The 17,581-nt window shown below is 39.8% G+C and overlaps 1 protein-coding gene, 1 long non-coding RNA gene and 1 pseudogene across 11 annotated transcripts in view; all 3 read left to right on the forward strand.

The window, feature by feature from the left end:
• Positions 1 to 17,581, forward strand: part of PALLD (palladin, cytoskeletal associated protein) — a 452,487-nt gene that overhangs the window by 227,097 nt on the left and 207,809 nt on the right. For all 9 annotated transcript variants that reach the window (XM_032298624.1, XM_032298625.1, XM_032298622.1 and 6 more), the window contains 2 exons: positions 10,855 to 10,974; positions 13,261 to 13,603. In XM_032298624.1, the coding sequence (XP_032154515.1) occupies positions 10,855 to 10,974; positions 13,261 to 13,603 (463 nt within the window). The remainder of the gene's footprint in view (positions 1 to 10,854; positions 10,975 to 13,260; positions 13,604 to 17,581) is intronic.
• On the forward strand, positions 5,428 to 8,241 carry LOC116565155 (annotated as a pseudogene). Its single transcript, XR_004275281.1, has one exon. The product of XR_004275281.1 is annotated as a 14-3-3 protein beta/alpha pseudogene (transcript).
• On the forward strand, positions 8,882 to 10,848 carry LOC116565157. Its single transcript, XR_004275282.1, has 3 exons — positions 8,882 to 9,687; positions 10,078 to 10,079; positions 10,377 to 10,848. It is a non-coding gene; the product is annotated as an uncharacterized LOC116565157 (long non-coding RNA).

A 17,581-nucleotide genomic window follows, 5' to 3' on the forward strand; every position in this document is an offset into this window, starting at 1 on the left:
AGACTCTGTCTCAAACAAAACAAAACAAAACAAAAGAAAACCTTGGCCCCAGCCAAATCAGAATCGAATCTCTAGCGGAGAGGAGGGACACTGTGTAATCAACATATTGAACCAGTGAGTGCTCCAGGTGATTCTTCCCATCAAACAAGTTTGGAAAATGCCACCATGAAAGATTCAAGATTCAAAAGTTAACAATAATCTCCACCCAACCTTAAAAATGGCCGTGTCTCCCCATCCCAACCAGAATAACCCATTCGTACTGAGGAATTAAGGCACATCTAATACAAATATGAATAATAGTTATAGCTACATCTTTGAGTATATACCAAAGGCCACATGTAGGATAGAAATAAAATTAGAGTAATGCAGAGTCCTGCCTATTTCAGAGTTGCCAATTCATTTTTCTATCCTTTAGTTTTTCTTCATCTTTTTAAACAAAAATTACTGATTTTAAAATATCAAAACTATACATTATGCTTCATCGTTTTAACATGTTTTCATATTTTTTGTCTTATACCGAATTGGTAAATATAATACATAAATACATACAAGATACATTATATATTATGGGAAAATAATTGTATTCATGGGATAAAATGCAAGGTTTTGACATATGAATACTTGTAGAATGATCAAGCTAATTAACATATCCATTACCTCAAATACCTATCATTTCTCTCTTTTTTTTTTTTGGATGGAGTTTTGCTCTTGTTGCCCAGGCTGGAGTGGTGCAGTGGTGCAATCTCGGCTCACCATAACCTCCACCTCCTGAGTTCAAGCGATTCTGCTGCCTCAACATCCTGAGTAGCTGGGATTACAGGCATGCACCACCATGCCCAGCTAATTTTGCATTTTTATTAGAGACAGGGTTTCTCCATATTGGTCAGGCTGGTCTCGAACTCCTGACCTCAGGTGATCTTCCCGCCTCAGCCTTCCAAAGTGCTGGAATTACAGGTGTGAGCCACTGCACCTGGTCTCATTTCTCTTTAAAATACTCTCTGTCAGCTATCTTAAGATACACAGTATATTATTATTAGCCATAATCACCATGAACCTGTCCCCCTACCTAACTGAAATTTTGCACCTTTGACCAATGTCTCCCCTTCTGCTGTCTGTCACACGCCCCTCTCTGATTAACCATCTTCCTGCTTTATATATTTTTTGGATTCCACATGTAAGATCATGCAATATTTGTCTGTCTGTGCCTGGCTTATTTCACTTAACACAGTGTCCTCTAGGTTTATCTATGTTGTCTCAAATGACAGAATTTCCTGCTTTTTTAAGGCTGGATAGTATTGTAATATACATATATGCCACATTTTTTAATCCATCCACTGAAAAATGCTTCAGTTGTTTTCATGCCTTGGTTATTGCAAATAATGCTGCCATGATTGTGGGAATGTAGGTATTTCTTCAGCATGCAGATTTTAATTCCTTTGGCAATATAGCCAGAAATGGGGTTGCTGGATCATACCTCACAGCTTTACACCATTTAGTCATGGTGTTTTCCCAGTTCCCACAATGCATCTTGTGAGAGGGGACATTTGCCTGCCAGAGACGCTACGGTGAGCAGAGGTGAGCCTGCCTGAGTTGACACCTTCCCTCCCTGTGACACCACAGCTGCCTGTTTGATGGGGCGTGGTCTTAATGTGCTCATTATTTGTAGAGATACAGTATTGAAATTATAAAACATAGTATATAACCTGGGTTCAGGATTTCAATAAATTAATTTTTCATTTTGATCTTATCAACACTGCAGAAACTGAAAGTAAATATTCTGTTAATAGTGAACCCAATTGGCTTTGTTTTCCACCTGCATAAACAGTGGGAAAGCTGGAAAATTCTGTGTGTGTTATCCATGTAAGTCCGCAATCACACTGGGCACAACACATTGTCCTTTAAAGGTCTATTTCGATCATAAAATTTAAAAACATAACTTGTGTTACTGAGAGGCGAGACATGAAATGAGCTATCAAAGTCAGCTGCCATCACCATGAGTCAGATGAGGCCCAGCGTTGCCTCGTCAGTATACCACCACCTGCTGCGGTATAACCCAGCATCCACATTACAGTACCCAAAAAAGTATTCCAGGGGTTTGTGAAAATCAGCCGGTATTTTCCACTATTTCTACCATAGGAAGTCTTGAGTGATAACCATCATTTCAGGAAAAAGGAAAAAATTTTAAGAACATTATTAAGAACGCAAAGTATCTTATAAGTGAAATATATGCCATTGGGCTCTCTTGAGATTGGTGTACTTTCTGGTGTTTTTCATATATCGATGCCTATGCATATATGCTAAACTTGTTATAGAGAGACAACAGAAATATCCAGTTATATAAAGGGATAGATTATTTTAGGTTATGTGTATGCATATTTTTAATATTGTTTATATGTTATTTTTGAGCTATTTCATAACTATGTTTTTCATCTATAGGTATGAAATATGTATATATATGAAACCTAAAATAATCTATCCCTTTATATAACTGGGTATTTCTATTGTCTCTTTGTAACAAGTTTTAGTATATAGATACAAGCTGAAATATATTGTCTCTGTTTTAAAATTGAAGCCTCATGAAAATTTTTAATTATTTAAAAGGTAGAGAACCATATACCTGTTTGTACCATAAAAAATTGGTACCTTGTATTTGTATTACCTATTCAAAAATAAATAAATAAAATGTTTTAAATAGTAGAGGGAAATCTTAAGAATAAGGAAAAAGAAGACAATTCAGGAAACTTTGGTTTTGTTTTTACAGACTGAGTAAGAAGAGTTGCAAAGCTCTCAAGACATATGGGGGAAAAAAACCAAAAAGATCCTGTCTTTGTGATCACAGGATCCTTATAGTAGATCAAATATTTGGTCAATTCTTTAAAATACTGCAGAATGTACTTGAATTTTACTTTCTTCAGAAGTCTGAAATAGACATAAGGACCAGGAATTTTTTAATTGCCTAAAAATTTTAATTCTATATTTCCTACTTCCGTCTTACATTTCAAGAAATTTTAACAAAATAGTTTCTGGCAAACATTTTTGCTTGCAGCTGACTTCACTGCCTTCTTAAGAAGCATAATTTTGAAGGAAAGAGAGGAGGGCTTAAAAACTATCCCATTGTCATGTGGCATGAAGGGTGTAAACTTCTGGAGTTGGAATAGACATGATGATTTTTCTTCTTTTTTTTTTGAAATGGAATTTCGTTCTTGTTGCCCTGGCTAGAGTGCAAGGGTGTGATCTTGTCTCACAGCAACCTCCGCCTCTTGAGTTCAAGTGATTCTCCTGCCTCAGACTCCTGAGTAGCTGGGATTATAGGCATGCACCACCATGCCTGGCTAATTTTGTATTTTTAGTAGAGACAAGGGTTCTCCATATTGGTCAGGCTGGTCTTGAACTCCCGACCTAAGGTCATTGGCCTGCCTTAGCCTCCCAAAGTGCTGGGATTACAGGCATGAGCCACCATGCCTGGCCCACCTGATGATTTTCTAACTCAAGTCTAATTGATGTGAAAGAGGTGTCTTAACCGCTTGATAAGATTATAGACCAACTCAAGGGCAGGAACCATTAATCTGCAATTATAAAACATTAAGACAGTACACGCTTAAAAAGGCTTAACACTTTGGAAAAAAAAAAAAGCCTTAACACATAGATAGATGCTGTAAAAGCTTCTAGGAGCTGTTCATGGGTGGAGCTTTCAGACTTCATCCAAAAAATTTTCTTGACATGTTATAACCTTTGCTTAATGAGTCCTTCTGTTCATTTAACCTACCTCCTTCCCTCTTGCTGCAATTATGAACCATTTGTTCTTACTGTTCTTAAAGAAAGATATAGAATGTTTGAGCAACTTCTTCCTTATTTTAATGTCTTTGCTCTTATGATACCTATCACAGTGTTTTACTTAAATTAGCATTTGTGTGTGTGTGTGCGTGTGTGTGTGTGTGTGTGTGTGTGTCTGTGTGTGTGTGTTTTTGAGACTGAGTGTTGATCTTGTTGCCTAGGTGGAAATGCTGTGGCCTGATCTTGGCTCACTGCAACCTCCGCCTCCCAAGTTCAAGTGATTCCCTTGCCTCATCCTACCGAGTAGTTGGGATTACAGGCACCTACCACCACACCCAGCTAATTTTTTTTTTGTATTTTTAGTAGAGATGGGATTTTACCCATGTTAGCCGGATTGGTCTTAAACTCCTCACCTCAAGTGATCCGCCTGCCTCAGCCTCCCAAAGTGCTGGGATTACAGGTACCCATGCTTGGCCTTCAATTAGCCACCATGCTTGGCCTTCAATTAGCATTTAAATGGATTAATAATATAGATTTCAATGCCCTTTACTTTTTTATTATGGTTAAAGAAACATATAACATGAAACCTACCTTCTTCAATTTGTAAGAATACACTACAGTATTGTTAACTATATGCTTAATGTCATACAGCAGATGTCTAGAATGTTTTCATCTTGCATGACTGAAACTCTATACCCTTAAAAAGCAACTACCATGGGCCGGGCGCGGTGGCTCAAGCCTGTAATCCCAGCACTTTGGGAGGCCGAGGCGGGTGGATCACGAGGTCAAGAGATCGAGACCATCCTGGTCAACATGGTGAAACCCCGTCTCTACTAAAAATACAAAAAATCGGCTGGGCATCGTGGCGCGTGCCTGTAATCCCAGCTACTCAGGAGGCTGAGGCAGGAGAATTGCCTGAACCCAGGAGGCGGAGGTTGCGGTGAGCCGAGATCGCGCCATTGCACTCCAGCCTGGGTAACATGAGTGAAACTCTGTCTAAAAAAAAAAAAAAAAAAGCAACAACCATTCCTTCTCGCCCCCAATGCTGGGCAACCAGCATTCAACTTTCCGCTTCTTAGAGTATGACTAGTTTAGATACCTCTTAAGTGGGATTTTGCAGTATTTCTCCTACTGTCGTTGGCCTTTACTTTTACCTCAACTAAGTAATTTAGGTTCAGTAGAGAACACAAAATTAATAAATAATAGAACATAAAGAAAAATTAAACTGTTTTCATACTTTGTTTAAACATCAAATTGAATAATATGCTGAAAGAAATAAGGTGTGTGTTTTTACAACTCTTGCAATTTTAAACCTGTATTAATATATCTTAGAAATGAGTTTACCTTGAGCTGCACTACAATGCTAACCTCTCAAAGGTTTATAATAAGGTGGATATGGTGGCTCACACCTGTAATCCCAGCACTTTGGGAGGCCAAGGCGGGTGGATCACAAAGTCAGGAGTTCGAGACCAGCCTGACCAATATGGTAAAACCTTGTCTCTCCTAAAAATACAAAAATTAGCTGGGTGTGGTGGCAGGCACCTGTAGTTTCAGCTACTTGGGAGCCTAAGGCAGGAGAATCGCTTGAACCTGGTAGGTGGAGGGTGCAGTCAGCTGAGATCACGCCATTGCACTCCAGTTTAGGTGACAGAGCCAAGACTCCATCTCAAAAAAAAAAGCTCATAATCACCATAGTCCTCAGATCTTTCCTAAGGAATGTAACATTTTGACACAGAAGAATCCTTGCATTTTAGCTTTTAACAAAATCTCAAGCAGTCTGTTAACCAGATTACCATCGGCATCATGAGAAATGGGGATAAGGCTTTGGTGGGTGGGGCAGGATGGAGTGAGAAATGGAGTAAAACTCAATGACACCTATAGGCCATATTACTTGCTAATACAAAAAACATGTGTATTGGGACTCCCGAACTGGGGTAGCTGCCGCTGCCGGCACCTAAGAAGTGGGCTTGGGAAGGAAGCGGTCACCTCGCTCAGACCTTCGCTGGGCAGCATCTTTGTCCCTTGCCGCCCTCCCATGGAATGACAATGAATAAAAGTGAGCTGGTACAGAAAGCCAAACTCTCTGAGCAGGCTGAGAGCTATGATGATGCACCTGCAGCCATGAAGGCGATCACAGAACAGGGGCATGAACTCTCCAATGAAGAGAGAAATCTGATCTCTGTTGCCTACAAGAATGTGGTAGGCACCCGCTGCTCTTCCCAGCGTGTCATCTCCAGCATTGAGCAGAAAACAGACAGGAATAAGAAGCAGCAGCAGATGGACAAAGAGGACCGTGAGAAGATAGAGGCAGAACTGCAGGACATCTGCAATGACGTTCTGGAGCTGTTGGACAAATATCTCATTCCCAGTGCTACATAACCAGAAAGTAAGGTGTTTTACCTGAAAATGAAAGATTATTTTAGGTATCTTTCTGAAGTGGCATCTGGAGACAAACAAACCACTGTGTTGAACTCCCAGCAGGCTTACCGGGAAGCAATTAGAAATTAGAAAGAAATGCAGCCTGCACACCCAGTTCGACTTGATCCGGCACTTAATTTCTCAGTCTTTTACTATGACATTCTCAATTCTCCTGAAAAGGCCTGTGGCCTGGCAAAAATGGCATTTGGTGAACCAATTGCTAAATTGGATATACTGAATGAAGAGTCTTATTTGCACTCTCATCATGCAGTTACTTAGGGACAGTCTCACTCTGTGGACGTCGGAAAACCAGGGGAAAAAGGAGACGCTGGGAAGGGAGAGAACTAGTGTCTCTCATGCTTCGTGATCTGTTCAGTGTCACTCCGTACCCTCCCATGTGCGATTACAAATAAAAAAAAAAGAATTGTATGTTGACTTTGGATTTTTCACAGCCTCAGCCTAACAAAAATGGTTTCTGAGATAAATAGCTGTTATTTGTATCTAAAACTCAGGTTGGTCCCAAAAATGCCACAGCATTCTGAAATTTTGATTTTGATTAGCATTTGACAGGATTACTGTGTGTTTAATTTTTTTTTAACTGAACACTGTGATTATGGAGTTTTGTGATTTACAGAACTCTTTCTGGTGGGAAAAAATAGACCTGGATTATGTGTAACTTTTTGGAAAGTTTAATCTGATATCAAAATAAATCATTGAAATAGACAATTCCATTGTAAAGTTGTACAGAAAGTTACAGAGATTACATTGTGATGCTGGAACTTGGAGTGAGACACACGTCACCTGGCCAGGTTTAATGGTAATTCACAGTAAAGCTGCCTGTTGTTGACCTGTTTGGGCTGTTGCCACTCAAAAGTTCATGACCACAAATGTCCACAGTGTCTTCCTCTGAGGAAACGCGCATCCTGAAATTGAAATTATTTGAGGCAGAAAACTGGCCTATGACACCTTGGAAAGTTCAAGTGCTCATGTAACAAACCTGACTAAACCTCCTTTCCTACAGCAGTGCAGTGAGTTAGCTGTGTTACCCATTTGCAACTTGTGCTTCAATAGTGGAATCTGTTTTCATTGTTAGCACTGAGCTCAAGGAAAAAAGCCATGTGTTTTGTGAATGACCTTATCTGTTTCCTGGATGATACCTTTAAGAATCATGTTCTGAGTCAGGCATGGTGGTGCATGCATGTAGTCCCAACTACCTGGGAGGCTGGGGCAGGAGGATCCCCTGAGCCCAGGAATTTAAGGCTGCAGCCCCCTATGGTTGCACCTGAGAATAACTGCACTCTAGCCTGGGCAGCCGAGCAAGACCTCATCTCCAAAAAAAATTTAAAAAAAGAATGACGTCCTGTAGAGAGTGCCTTTCACTTGAGGAGTAATCAGTTTTCAGGTTCCTGCTAGCTCCAGGCTTTTAAATTTTGAAATCTAAACATTCTTTCCCACCGTTCTTTTTGACTACTGACTTTGGTTTTCATTTCTCTCCTAAGTTTCTGTCCCTCTGCTTCCTTACCTTTTTTCCTTCTTGAATTCTATCTTTATCTGTCTTTTGTTCACTTTTTAATGCTACATATGGGCAGGGGTGAGAGGCATTAGTGAGCACCTTGGTGAGCAAGCCTGGCTTTAAAGAGTTGAGAAGAGCTTCTGACACCAGAGCTCTGTCTTCCTCCTGTTCTCAGCACGGTGTTGCTTTTCAGTCATACCAGGATCTGAATCAAAAAGGTATTTTTGAATATCCATGATTTCTCCCTGTATTGAGGCTGGCCCTGATCATGCTTCTTAGTGCCTGTCACCAGGTCTCCCGAGTGCACTCATCCAGCTCAGGTCTAACATGTGTTTTAAGGAGACCCTATATTCAGGGAAGTTGCATGGATACTGCAGTGGAGAGAATTGAGAATAGTCAGGCCTGTTGGTCTCAACAGATCATCCCTCTACCTTTAACATTCCACCTAGCTGTAGAGTCCACCTGCTTCTCCATCTGCTGAAATTAAGAAAAGAAAAATGCATGCACTGATTGAAAACCAAAAAAAAAAAAGAAAACAACAACAAAAAAATCCCTCCTTTCTAACTGAACAAAAATGTGCAGTTAATACTTGGCGCTTGAAAATGCAGAAGTGAGTGTGGAACCAAGCCTGTCTGTATATCTGGTAGCTCTTTTCTTGCTTTTTTTCCCTACTAGTATTCTGCCCAACGTTTGCTTCTGTGACGGTTATATTGCCTAGCAAGCACACCGTGGTTGTGAAAATAGAATAGCAAAAAAGAAATATCCTCAGCTATTGATGTACTAGATTTATGTATGTCTTTTAAACAGTTCTAGTTTCACCTTACACAGTGTAAAAATTCCAAAGTGAAATAAAAATTTTATCAGTTAAAAAAATACAGATTTGACCCAATAATATGGCATCAAAAACTGTATAGTTTGATGATTCTTGGATCAATTTTGAAATGATAGATACATGAACTTTTTTCTAGAATCAAATACAACAAACTCTCCGTTTGCCTTTGGAGAGTGAGATTATTAAGGGGTATTAGTATACAAAGGGAATTAGGTTATAAAGAGAAACATTTCCACTTTATACTTCATTGTTTGTTTACTTTTGTATTTATTACTTTGATTTACATGTAAAAAATTAAAATATTGAAAGCTGTCTTCAATAGACAAAATTTTTTTTAACAACATAGCACTTTTACCTATTTTTTTTTAGCAACATAGTCACTTTTATTGACTTAATAAAAGTCAGTACTTTTTTTGTTTCAGGGCTTAAAGTGTAATATGTTTCTAAACAAATTTGCTAATTTTCATTATTGATGGTCTGAGATGTTTGCCCCTAGAAGGATGTTAGCGAAGGAGGTTTATCTTATCAAATTGTATGAGTTAGCTACTGCAACACAGTACAGCACCCCAAAATATAGTTGCTGAAAGCAGTAACCATAATTCTGTGGGTGAACTATTTGGCTTGGCCTCAGCTGGGCAGTTTTTGTGGTCTGTGCCAGGCTGTGCTGACCACAGCTGGCCTCTCCCGGTGCGGCCTCGGTCAGCTGCCAGGATGATGAGGAGTGAGTGAGTTAGTCTAGGATGGTCTCTTTGGGAAGGGCTTACATCTGCTCCATATGGTGTCTTCTTCCCACAGGCTGGCACAGCCTTGTTCACCTTGGGATTCATCAGGGTTCCAAGAGATGGAGCAGAAGCAGGCAAGGCCTCTCAAGGCTTCAGCTCCTATTTGGCCAGCAACATCCCTTTCACCACATTCTAGGTTAAAACAACTCACAAGGCCAGCCCAGATTGAAGGCATGGGGAAAGAGACTGCTGCTTGATGGAAGGAGTTACAGAGGCACATGACAAAGAGGCATGTCTGCAAAGGAAGGAATAATGGCAGCCATTATTACCAGAAAATCTACAATACACAGTCTTACACTGCCCAAAAAATATGTGAATAATCAATAGAATCACTTTGTGAGAATCTGAAATATATCACTCTTCTTAACGTTTGCCCACAAAATTGTCTTTATTTTGCTGGTACAATATAAGCAATTATTCAACTAGTAAAAGTAATCAGTACTCTAGATACAGCTTCCTTTTAATGGTAACAGCTAGCACTGGCTATGAAGCGTTTGATGTATGCCAGGCAGTGTCCTACGCATAGTATGTCATATTGCAAGAGTAGGTGGGAGCTAGGGTTTGGAGTCTGGAGCCCAGCTTGGTTTGAATCCCTATGTTAGTATTTATTAGCTATGTGACCTTGGTAATCAATTAGCTTCTGTTTTCTATCTATAAAATGGGTGAATAATAATAAACTTATAAGACAGACATAAGATTAAATTTAATCTATGTTAAGTGCTGGTAACAATACCTAGTGTATCGTAAGGGTTATGTAGCTGTCACCTATTGTTTTTGTTATCATTTCCCCTCCCTCTTCCCCTCCCCCTCTCACAATAACCCTGTGATGGTTAATTTTGTGTGTCATGCACGACTAATACAAACTCTGGGGGTAGCTTCTATTCTTGTCTCCATTTTACTGAGAACATTGAAGTTCAGGGAGACTCACCAGAGCCACAAAGTCAAGGTGTGGCAGAACCCTCATTCAAACTGTAGCAGCTGTCTCCAGTCTGGGATTTTCATGCCATACAACACTGCCATGCTGTTTAACAGTATCTTCCAGAATAACTGTCGGCAGGTCAAACATTGACAGGTTATGTTCTTTTTTCCCTGTGGTTAGCATTTCAGAGGAGCTTTATTTTCCCCCTACTTGGTTTGCAGCTGAGCAGATATAAGAGTAGCTATATGTACAGAAACAGCTCCCACATGCAATCAACTTAACTCCTACATGCAAAGTACAGGATTACACACTTGCAGACATTCTCGTTTTATTTTCACAGGTAACCCATTAGGTATATATTTCCCGATTTTATAGTTGAAGACACCGAGACTGCTCTTGTCTAACATCACAAAGAATGGGTCTGCCTCCAAAGCTTTTTCTGCTAGGCAGAATTGCTAAATTAAATGTAAAGAGATTCTATTGCAAACGGTTTATAAAGTGAATCTGTAGTAATCATTACCTGATTTGTTAGTTATGGTATGGCAGAGGGTCTCATTTCTTAGAAGTGACTTCATGGTTAAACTCTGATGAATGATTCTGTTCTCTTCACTTCCAGAGGAGATTTGCACCCTAGTTATCGCTGAGACTTTCCCTGAAGATGCAGGGATCTTTACATGTTCAGCAAGAAATGATTATGGATCAGCAACCAGCACTGCCCAGCTGGTTGTCACCTCAGGTATGTGAGGAGTAAGAAAAAATGACTAGGTTCTGTTCCTCAGCACCAGTGTGGTTGGCCAAAGCAGAAGGGGATTGTCGCGTCAGCGTGGTCACTCACGCCCTGTAATCCCAGCACTTTGGGAGGCTGAGACAGGCAGATCACTTGAGGTGAGGAGTTTGAGACCAGCCTGGCTAACCCTGTCTCTACTAAAAATGCAAAAATTAGACGAATATGGTGGCGTGTGCCTGTAATCCCAGCTACATGGGAGGCTGAGGCAGGAGAATCGCTTGAATCTAGGAGGTAGAGGTGGCAGCAAGCTGAGATCGTGCCATTGCATTCCAGCCTGGGGGACAGAGTGAGACTCCGTCTAAACAAAAAAAAAAAAAAAAAAAAAGAAAGAAAGAAAGAGACTATCCCAGGAAGAGAGCTCAGCCTTCAGGAGTGCTAGCCACTGCAGGAGTGACCCTAACAATCTATGTTTCATCATGAAACAAAGGCTCTGGGGAGGGGAGGAGAGGGAATGAGGTGGAGATGACAAACAAAAAGAGAATAATTGTGTAGCAACTGAACACAACTCTCTAAAATTGTGCCGTCTCACTGTTGGAAACGATGGAGCTGGTTTTCTAACGTCCTCCTGCTAACCTAGAATCATATTCACATCGGAAAGCCACCTCTGCATCGGAGGTGCAGTCACTTTCTCAGCAGTGCCAACACATGAGATCTGGAGATACTTGTACAGATAAGCCATTGTCCAGTCCACTATTGAAACCTCTGCAAAGGTAATACAAGATAAGCCTCCTGTGTAAAAGATAACACAAGATCAACTCAGAGAAGCTATTAAGGCCTTCAAAGTCAAATTTCATTGATAGTCTATATCAATGATAGTCTATAACTAATATGAAAAAGAAAGCAGTGTATTGTATTGTTGAAACCAGTTTTCAAAAACATATGGATATTTTCTAATCTCAAAAACTTACCACTAAGGAAGGCAATATGAAACAGCTTGCTTCTTTTTCTTTTATTTTTATTTGACTGTTTTCTACAGTTACTAATGAGGGTTAGCTTACTTTAATTGCCTCATCTCTGCCATTCATCTTAAAGATATTTTTAAAATATGTTTTTGACCAAGCCTGGCACATTATGTACAGAGTAGGGAATCAATCAATGGGTCATGAGTTGAATGATACAGACTTGGAGAGAACAACTGAATTGTACTTGGATTCCTTCAAAAGAGCAAGAACTTGGTGCTAGGTGGCAGCAGAGACACAACCAAAACTTATTTCGGGACCTTAGAGTAATTGTAAATGCTTGTTCATCTTAATGAAGAAAAGAAATGGGAGGGTCACCTTCAATAGGAAAATGGTTTCTATGAATGACTACTGTAAATGTTAAAAGAAACCTAAGGGTCAGGATAGGAGTTACAGAGCAAGGAGGACCCCAGCGTTTTGATTTTGAGTTGGCTTGAAGACTATCCCATCAAATGGCCACAGCAATAGTGCAGTGCTCAAACAACATGGCCAAAACCTTGGGCTCCATAGATCTGAGTGGCAAAATTTGTGTGTAATATTTTCCATTTGTTTATGCGGTACATCCGCTGTAGGTCAAACATGATCAACAAATATTTTATTTTTGAGCTTTTTGTTTACCTCAATAAGCATTTTTAAGTGCATGCCAGGAGCTCTTCTGTGCTCTGGGCAAGGTGCAGAATCTAAAAAAGATGTGATCTCAAGATGCTTTCAGCCTTTTGAGGGGAACAAATAAAAATCTCTTTTGCACTGAGTTATAGTTTGGGCAATCATCTAATATGGAAAAAATATTTTTATGAGATTCTGAGATTTTACTTGGACTCAGAGCTTTCCCTTCCCTAGCTTTAGATGGATATCCACTGAAAACCTTTACAGCTTGAGCCAATTTCAGTAATGACAGCTAGGATTTCAGTTGAACCCATGGACCAAAATGTGAGAGAACAAACCATTATTAGTTGATGCTGTTTGTGTTGTCATTTTTTTTTTTAACCACGTTCTATCTTTAGCTCTGGTTTGAAATTTTTAATGATTCGGTAGCTGGGTTCCCCACATGTGGGCTCAGTCAGGAAATGAAACGGTAGCACTCATTCAAAGCAAGCTGGGAAGAGCGAGGCCCTCCAGCTGGCAGTGCTTCTGCATCAGGTGAGAGCAGCAGAACCAACCTCTTCTTTAACAGCTTCACGCAGCACAGGGATTCTCGGAAGACTCTAGCAGTGTGAATTCACTTGTTGAACTAGTAGCATCTTATTATGTTTTTATTCTCTTTTCCCTTCCTTAGCCAACACTGAAAACTGTAGTTATGAGTCAATGGGAGAATCCAACAACGATCACTTCCAACACTTTCCACCTCCCCCTCCAATCTTGGAGACAAGTTCCTCTGAATTGGCTTCAAAGAAACCACCTGAGATCCAGAAGGTGAACAACCCTGAGTTAGGCCTGAGCAGGGCAGCCCTTCAAATGCAATTCAATTCTGCTGAGAGGGAATCGAACGGAGTCCATCCCAGCCACGGAGTAAATGGCCTGATTAACGGCAAAGCTAACAGTCATAAATCTCTCCCAACACCAGCTGTCCTGCTTTCACCCACTAAGGAGCCACCACCTCTGCTTGCCAAACCAAAACTGTGAGTATTTCTGAATGGTTTTATAATAATTTCCATACCCCTGTTAAATTTCCTCTCTGATGAGAAAAAAACTTTTGCCTGGACTCAACTATGTGGCAAGTTGCTGCTTGTGCAGGCAAGTTGTCCTTGACTCATGTGACCTTGCTGCCAAGCAGTGTCCTTCAAAAAGATAAAAGATACCTAAAAATACAGAAGGGAAATGAAAAGTTTGGTGAAATCTCCCCTTTGCTAAAAGCTGTAACTGTTGACGGATGTGAAAATATCTGCGTGTGGTGTGGACTTCCAACATACAGCCAAGGATGTAGCCACTCCCTGCAGGCCAGGGAAAAGGGGGATCTACTTTGAGCCCTTTATTAAAAGCATTTCCAAAAGGGAGTCTAAGTACTTCACATGTATTACTTTAAATATTAACTATCAGTAAATATTAACTATCAGTCTAAGTACTTCACATGTATTACTTTAAATATTAACTATCAGTAGACAAGCAGGGAAAAACTAAAAACTGAGCTGGAGACTCGGTGCAGATTCTGGCAGGCAGTGAAAGCGGAGGTCAGCAGGCTTGTCGGCAAGAAGAGCGCCCTTCACAACACAGGCTACTCGGCTTGGAATTCCGTGGAACTGCATATTTCCATGAATACCATCTTCACAGTGGATGTCCATTATTTTCTTAGGATGATAAACCTTGCATGAGCTGTTTCCATTGGCATCACACAGTGGAGAGCTGTTATAAATGGAGCCATTACAATGTCAGAGAGAGGCAGAAATAAATTAGCTCAAATGGTTCTATCATAGCACAACAGACCCTGAATTACTGCCCTGCCAGAGGTCAGTGGAAATATAAGAGTCATAGTGAATGTAAGTGTACGCTCTGAGGTCACATTTCCATGAGAATGTATGTGCCAGAACCTAGGAAAGCGCCCCCGCTTTTTTTTTTCAACCCATATCTGATGTTTTTGATTTGGGGCACGAAGGGACTCTTTAGGAGTATTTCTTTATCTCCCTAGCATTGAATAGCCTACTCTCTTCTCTCTGTGATCAGTTCATTTGTTAGAAATGTTAGAATTTAACAGATACTTGAAGTAGAATGACACCTTACCTTTGTACATCACTTTGTTGTTTACTAAGTGATTTCATGAACAACATTAGACTAATCAAATAACAAAAGCAGTCAAAAGAATACCTTAAGTTAACAAATAGGCAGACAATTTTATAAAACTAGACTTCTGGGCAGTCTTGTGTTGCAGTTTCAATAATCTATCTGTTGCTACCCTCTACTTAATTTTGCATTCTGTGCTGGTTCTCTTTGAAGACAGTGGGGCTACTCACTAAGTTTGTACACAATAGTGTGAAAGGTGCTGGTGAACGTTTAATATCTATGCCCCAGCTCCACTGAGAGGCCAGACAGGTAAAATGAGCTAAAAAATGGTGGCCTTAAAAGAGATTTACGCTCTTGTAGCAGCAACCCATAAAATGAATTGTCATTGCTGACTTCTTTCATTTTTGCATTTTGAATATGTATCTGCAGTGCTTTTAGTGAAACAAGGGACCTGCTTTCCAGGGAGAGAAAGGGCAAATGTGTTTAATGACTAGGACTTGACTGGGCTCTTGATTAAGTAAAGTCTATCTGCTCTAATGGCCATCACAAATTGGATGTAAATCAGAGGAGAGCAAACATGAGGAGCTGTTAAGGGACATCTACAGGCCTTCTTATCTCGGGAGTTTCAACAGCTCTGCAGCTTTCAGCGTAGATGGCAATGTAATATCCAGAGCACAGATAAAACAACTTTGTGTTTATTAAGAGGATGATCGCTTACGCACAAGTTTAAAGAGTGACACCAAGATTTGCTTATGAGTGAGATTTTTCAATATAAAATAAGATGCAGAAAAAATAGACTTCAGTGTTGGAGGCCCAAAATGGGTTACTCTCCCTTCAAAAGGTAATTTAAGGGAAAAAGCAGAACACCTAAACGCAAAACCTAACAGCATTTACTTGTGCTGAATTTTACCAGTTTTCTTTTTTTTAATTCTTCGTGTATTTAAACATACTCTTAGGGCATCACTTGATTTTTGTTTTTTGTATTGCCTATTTACCTGCCATTTAACTAGGTAGAAAATAATATGTGATGATGTTTTTTAAATATATATTTTTAAATTTTCTTATGATTTAGAATATGTTATTGGAGTTTGTTTTATTACAAAATCAATGCATGCTTGATGTGACAATTCAAACAATACAGAGGCTATTAAAGTTAATACTCTGTGCTTCCCTTCTTCTAACCCAGCCCTCTGAAAGGTGTGATATGGTATGGGGTACTATCAGAGCCTTTTCTGAAACAGTTTCATTCAGGGTTTTCAAAGTTGTATTATTGATAGAGAAATGCTGTTGAATGACATCTACAAATAATTTACAACAGTACCTGAGTTATTGATTGTGAATGACTGTAGGTAACTACTAAGCAAAATCCTTACGCATCCATTTTTTTCTTTTCATACATTGGGGGAAAAGATGAGATTTTATTTGCCTCTGATGGTCAGCAGTGAGAAACTGTCGTTTGCTCCAATCTTCTTTTCCTTAGCCTGTGATTTGATTTTCTTTCCCAAAAGGAAAGGCTTAGATTTGGCAGCATTATGGCATTTGTGCATCTTCATCATTTTAAACAAACTAATAGGGAACAAGTAGGAGGACATAAATCATAGGAACTAAAATATTTACTCTCACAATGAATGAATCTGAAAATGACGTTTGGTTTGTCAGGTGTCAGCGGGGAAAAGATCATTTTCAAAAAAAAAAAAAAATCTCTTCATTTTTTTCTTTCTTGAATAGCTCTAGTACTGATTGTGGGAAAAGGAAAAAATAAATGAAACAAAAACCTAGAAATGTCATGAACTCTTTTCTCTAACTAGGCCCAGCCCCCATCCTATATTATCCAACAGAAGTTCTCCCCAATAGATCGTCAGCCATCTCAGACCTCCAGCTGAGTCCATGGCACCTCTCAGAAAGTGGGATTTCCTGGCTTAGTATGGTGGAGGCATCCACTTCAGCACCTACATCACCCAATGTCTTTGTTTCCAACACTCTCTCTCAAGTATAAGCGGAAGATAATTAAATGTAGGCCATTTGGTGAGTGCCAGATGTCCTGCACGCTGGATTTGTACAAGCCTTACCACCCGCTGTGGGACTGCGAAGTGTAAACGCTGCACAAGAAAAAATTAATAGAGTTATTTCTGCAACTCAGTGGCTGACACTCATAATCTTCGATCACAGTACAAAAGAAGCAACACAATGCTTAAGTCATAGTATTTACAGGAGAAAAAAAAGGAGAGAATGAGTGTAAACCTAACTTACCCACTGTCATATTCTTTTCCTTGGTTCCTTGCTGCCCTCTCTCTACAAATGATGCCTTGAAGATTCAAAATAAAGGTAGGGCTCGCTGCGAAAAATCTCTGCTTCTCTTTATTTTTACCAAATAACAGTCCTTGAAAAGCATGGACATGCCTGGAATCCCTAGGAATAAGCTCTAGAGGGATACCTGTGGATGCCAACATTTGGTAGGCGATTTGCCAAGCATGTAGAAAAGCATGGTCATGTCACCTCCTGCAGCAGACCAAACAATATATAAATAACAGTAGGCTATTTTCAAACCACCTTTATTACTTCCTTTTTTATCTCCTTCCTTTGTCTTGTGGGAGAAAGGAGGGACTTGAAACATGCAGAAGGGCAAAATGGCAAATCCAAAGGGAGATGACTGAAGGGTGATGTCACTCCTGCCCCAGGACAGATCAGAGGATAAAATTATCCTTATTTGTTACTCTAGAGCCAAAATTATATGCATTGCTGTAAAAGCCTGTGTACTTTTGCCTGGGAGAATAATAATGAAATGACGTTTAGGTGTTTACATGTTAAATCAATAGCTCTCCTTGCTCCTATTCTTACTACTTTCTCTTACCCCAGTCTCTAAAGAAACAGTATTATGATTT

Source organism: Sapajus apella, unplaced genomic scaffold, assembly GCF_009761245.1.
Source record: "Sapajus apella isolate SASKATOON/1434 unplaced genomic scaffold, GSC_monkey_1.0 scaffold39, whole genome shotgun sequence".
In the NCBI taxonomy this organism is placed as follows: domain Eukaryota; kingdom Metazoa; phylum Chordata; class Mammalia; order Primates; family Cebidae; genus Sapajus; species Sapajus apella.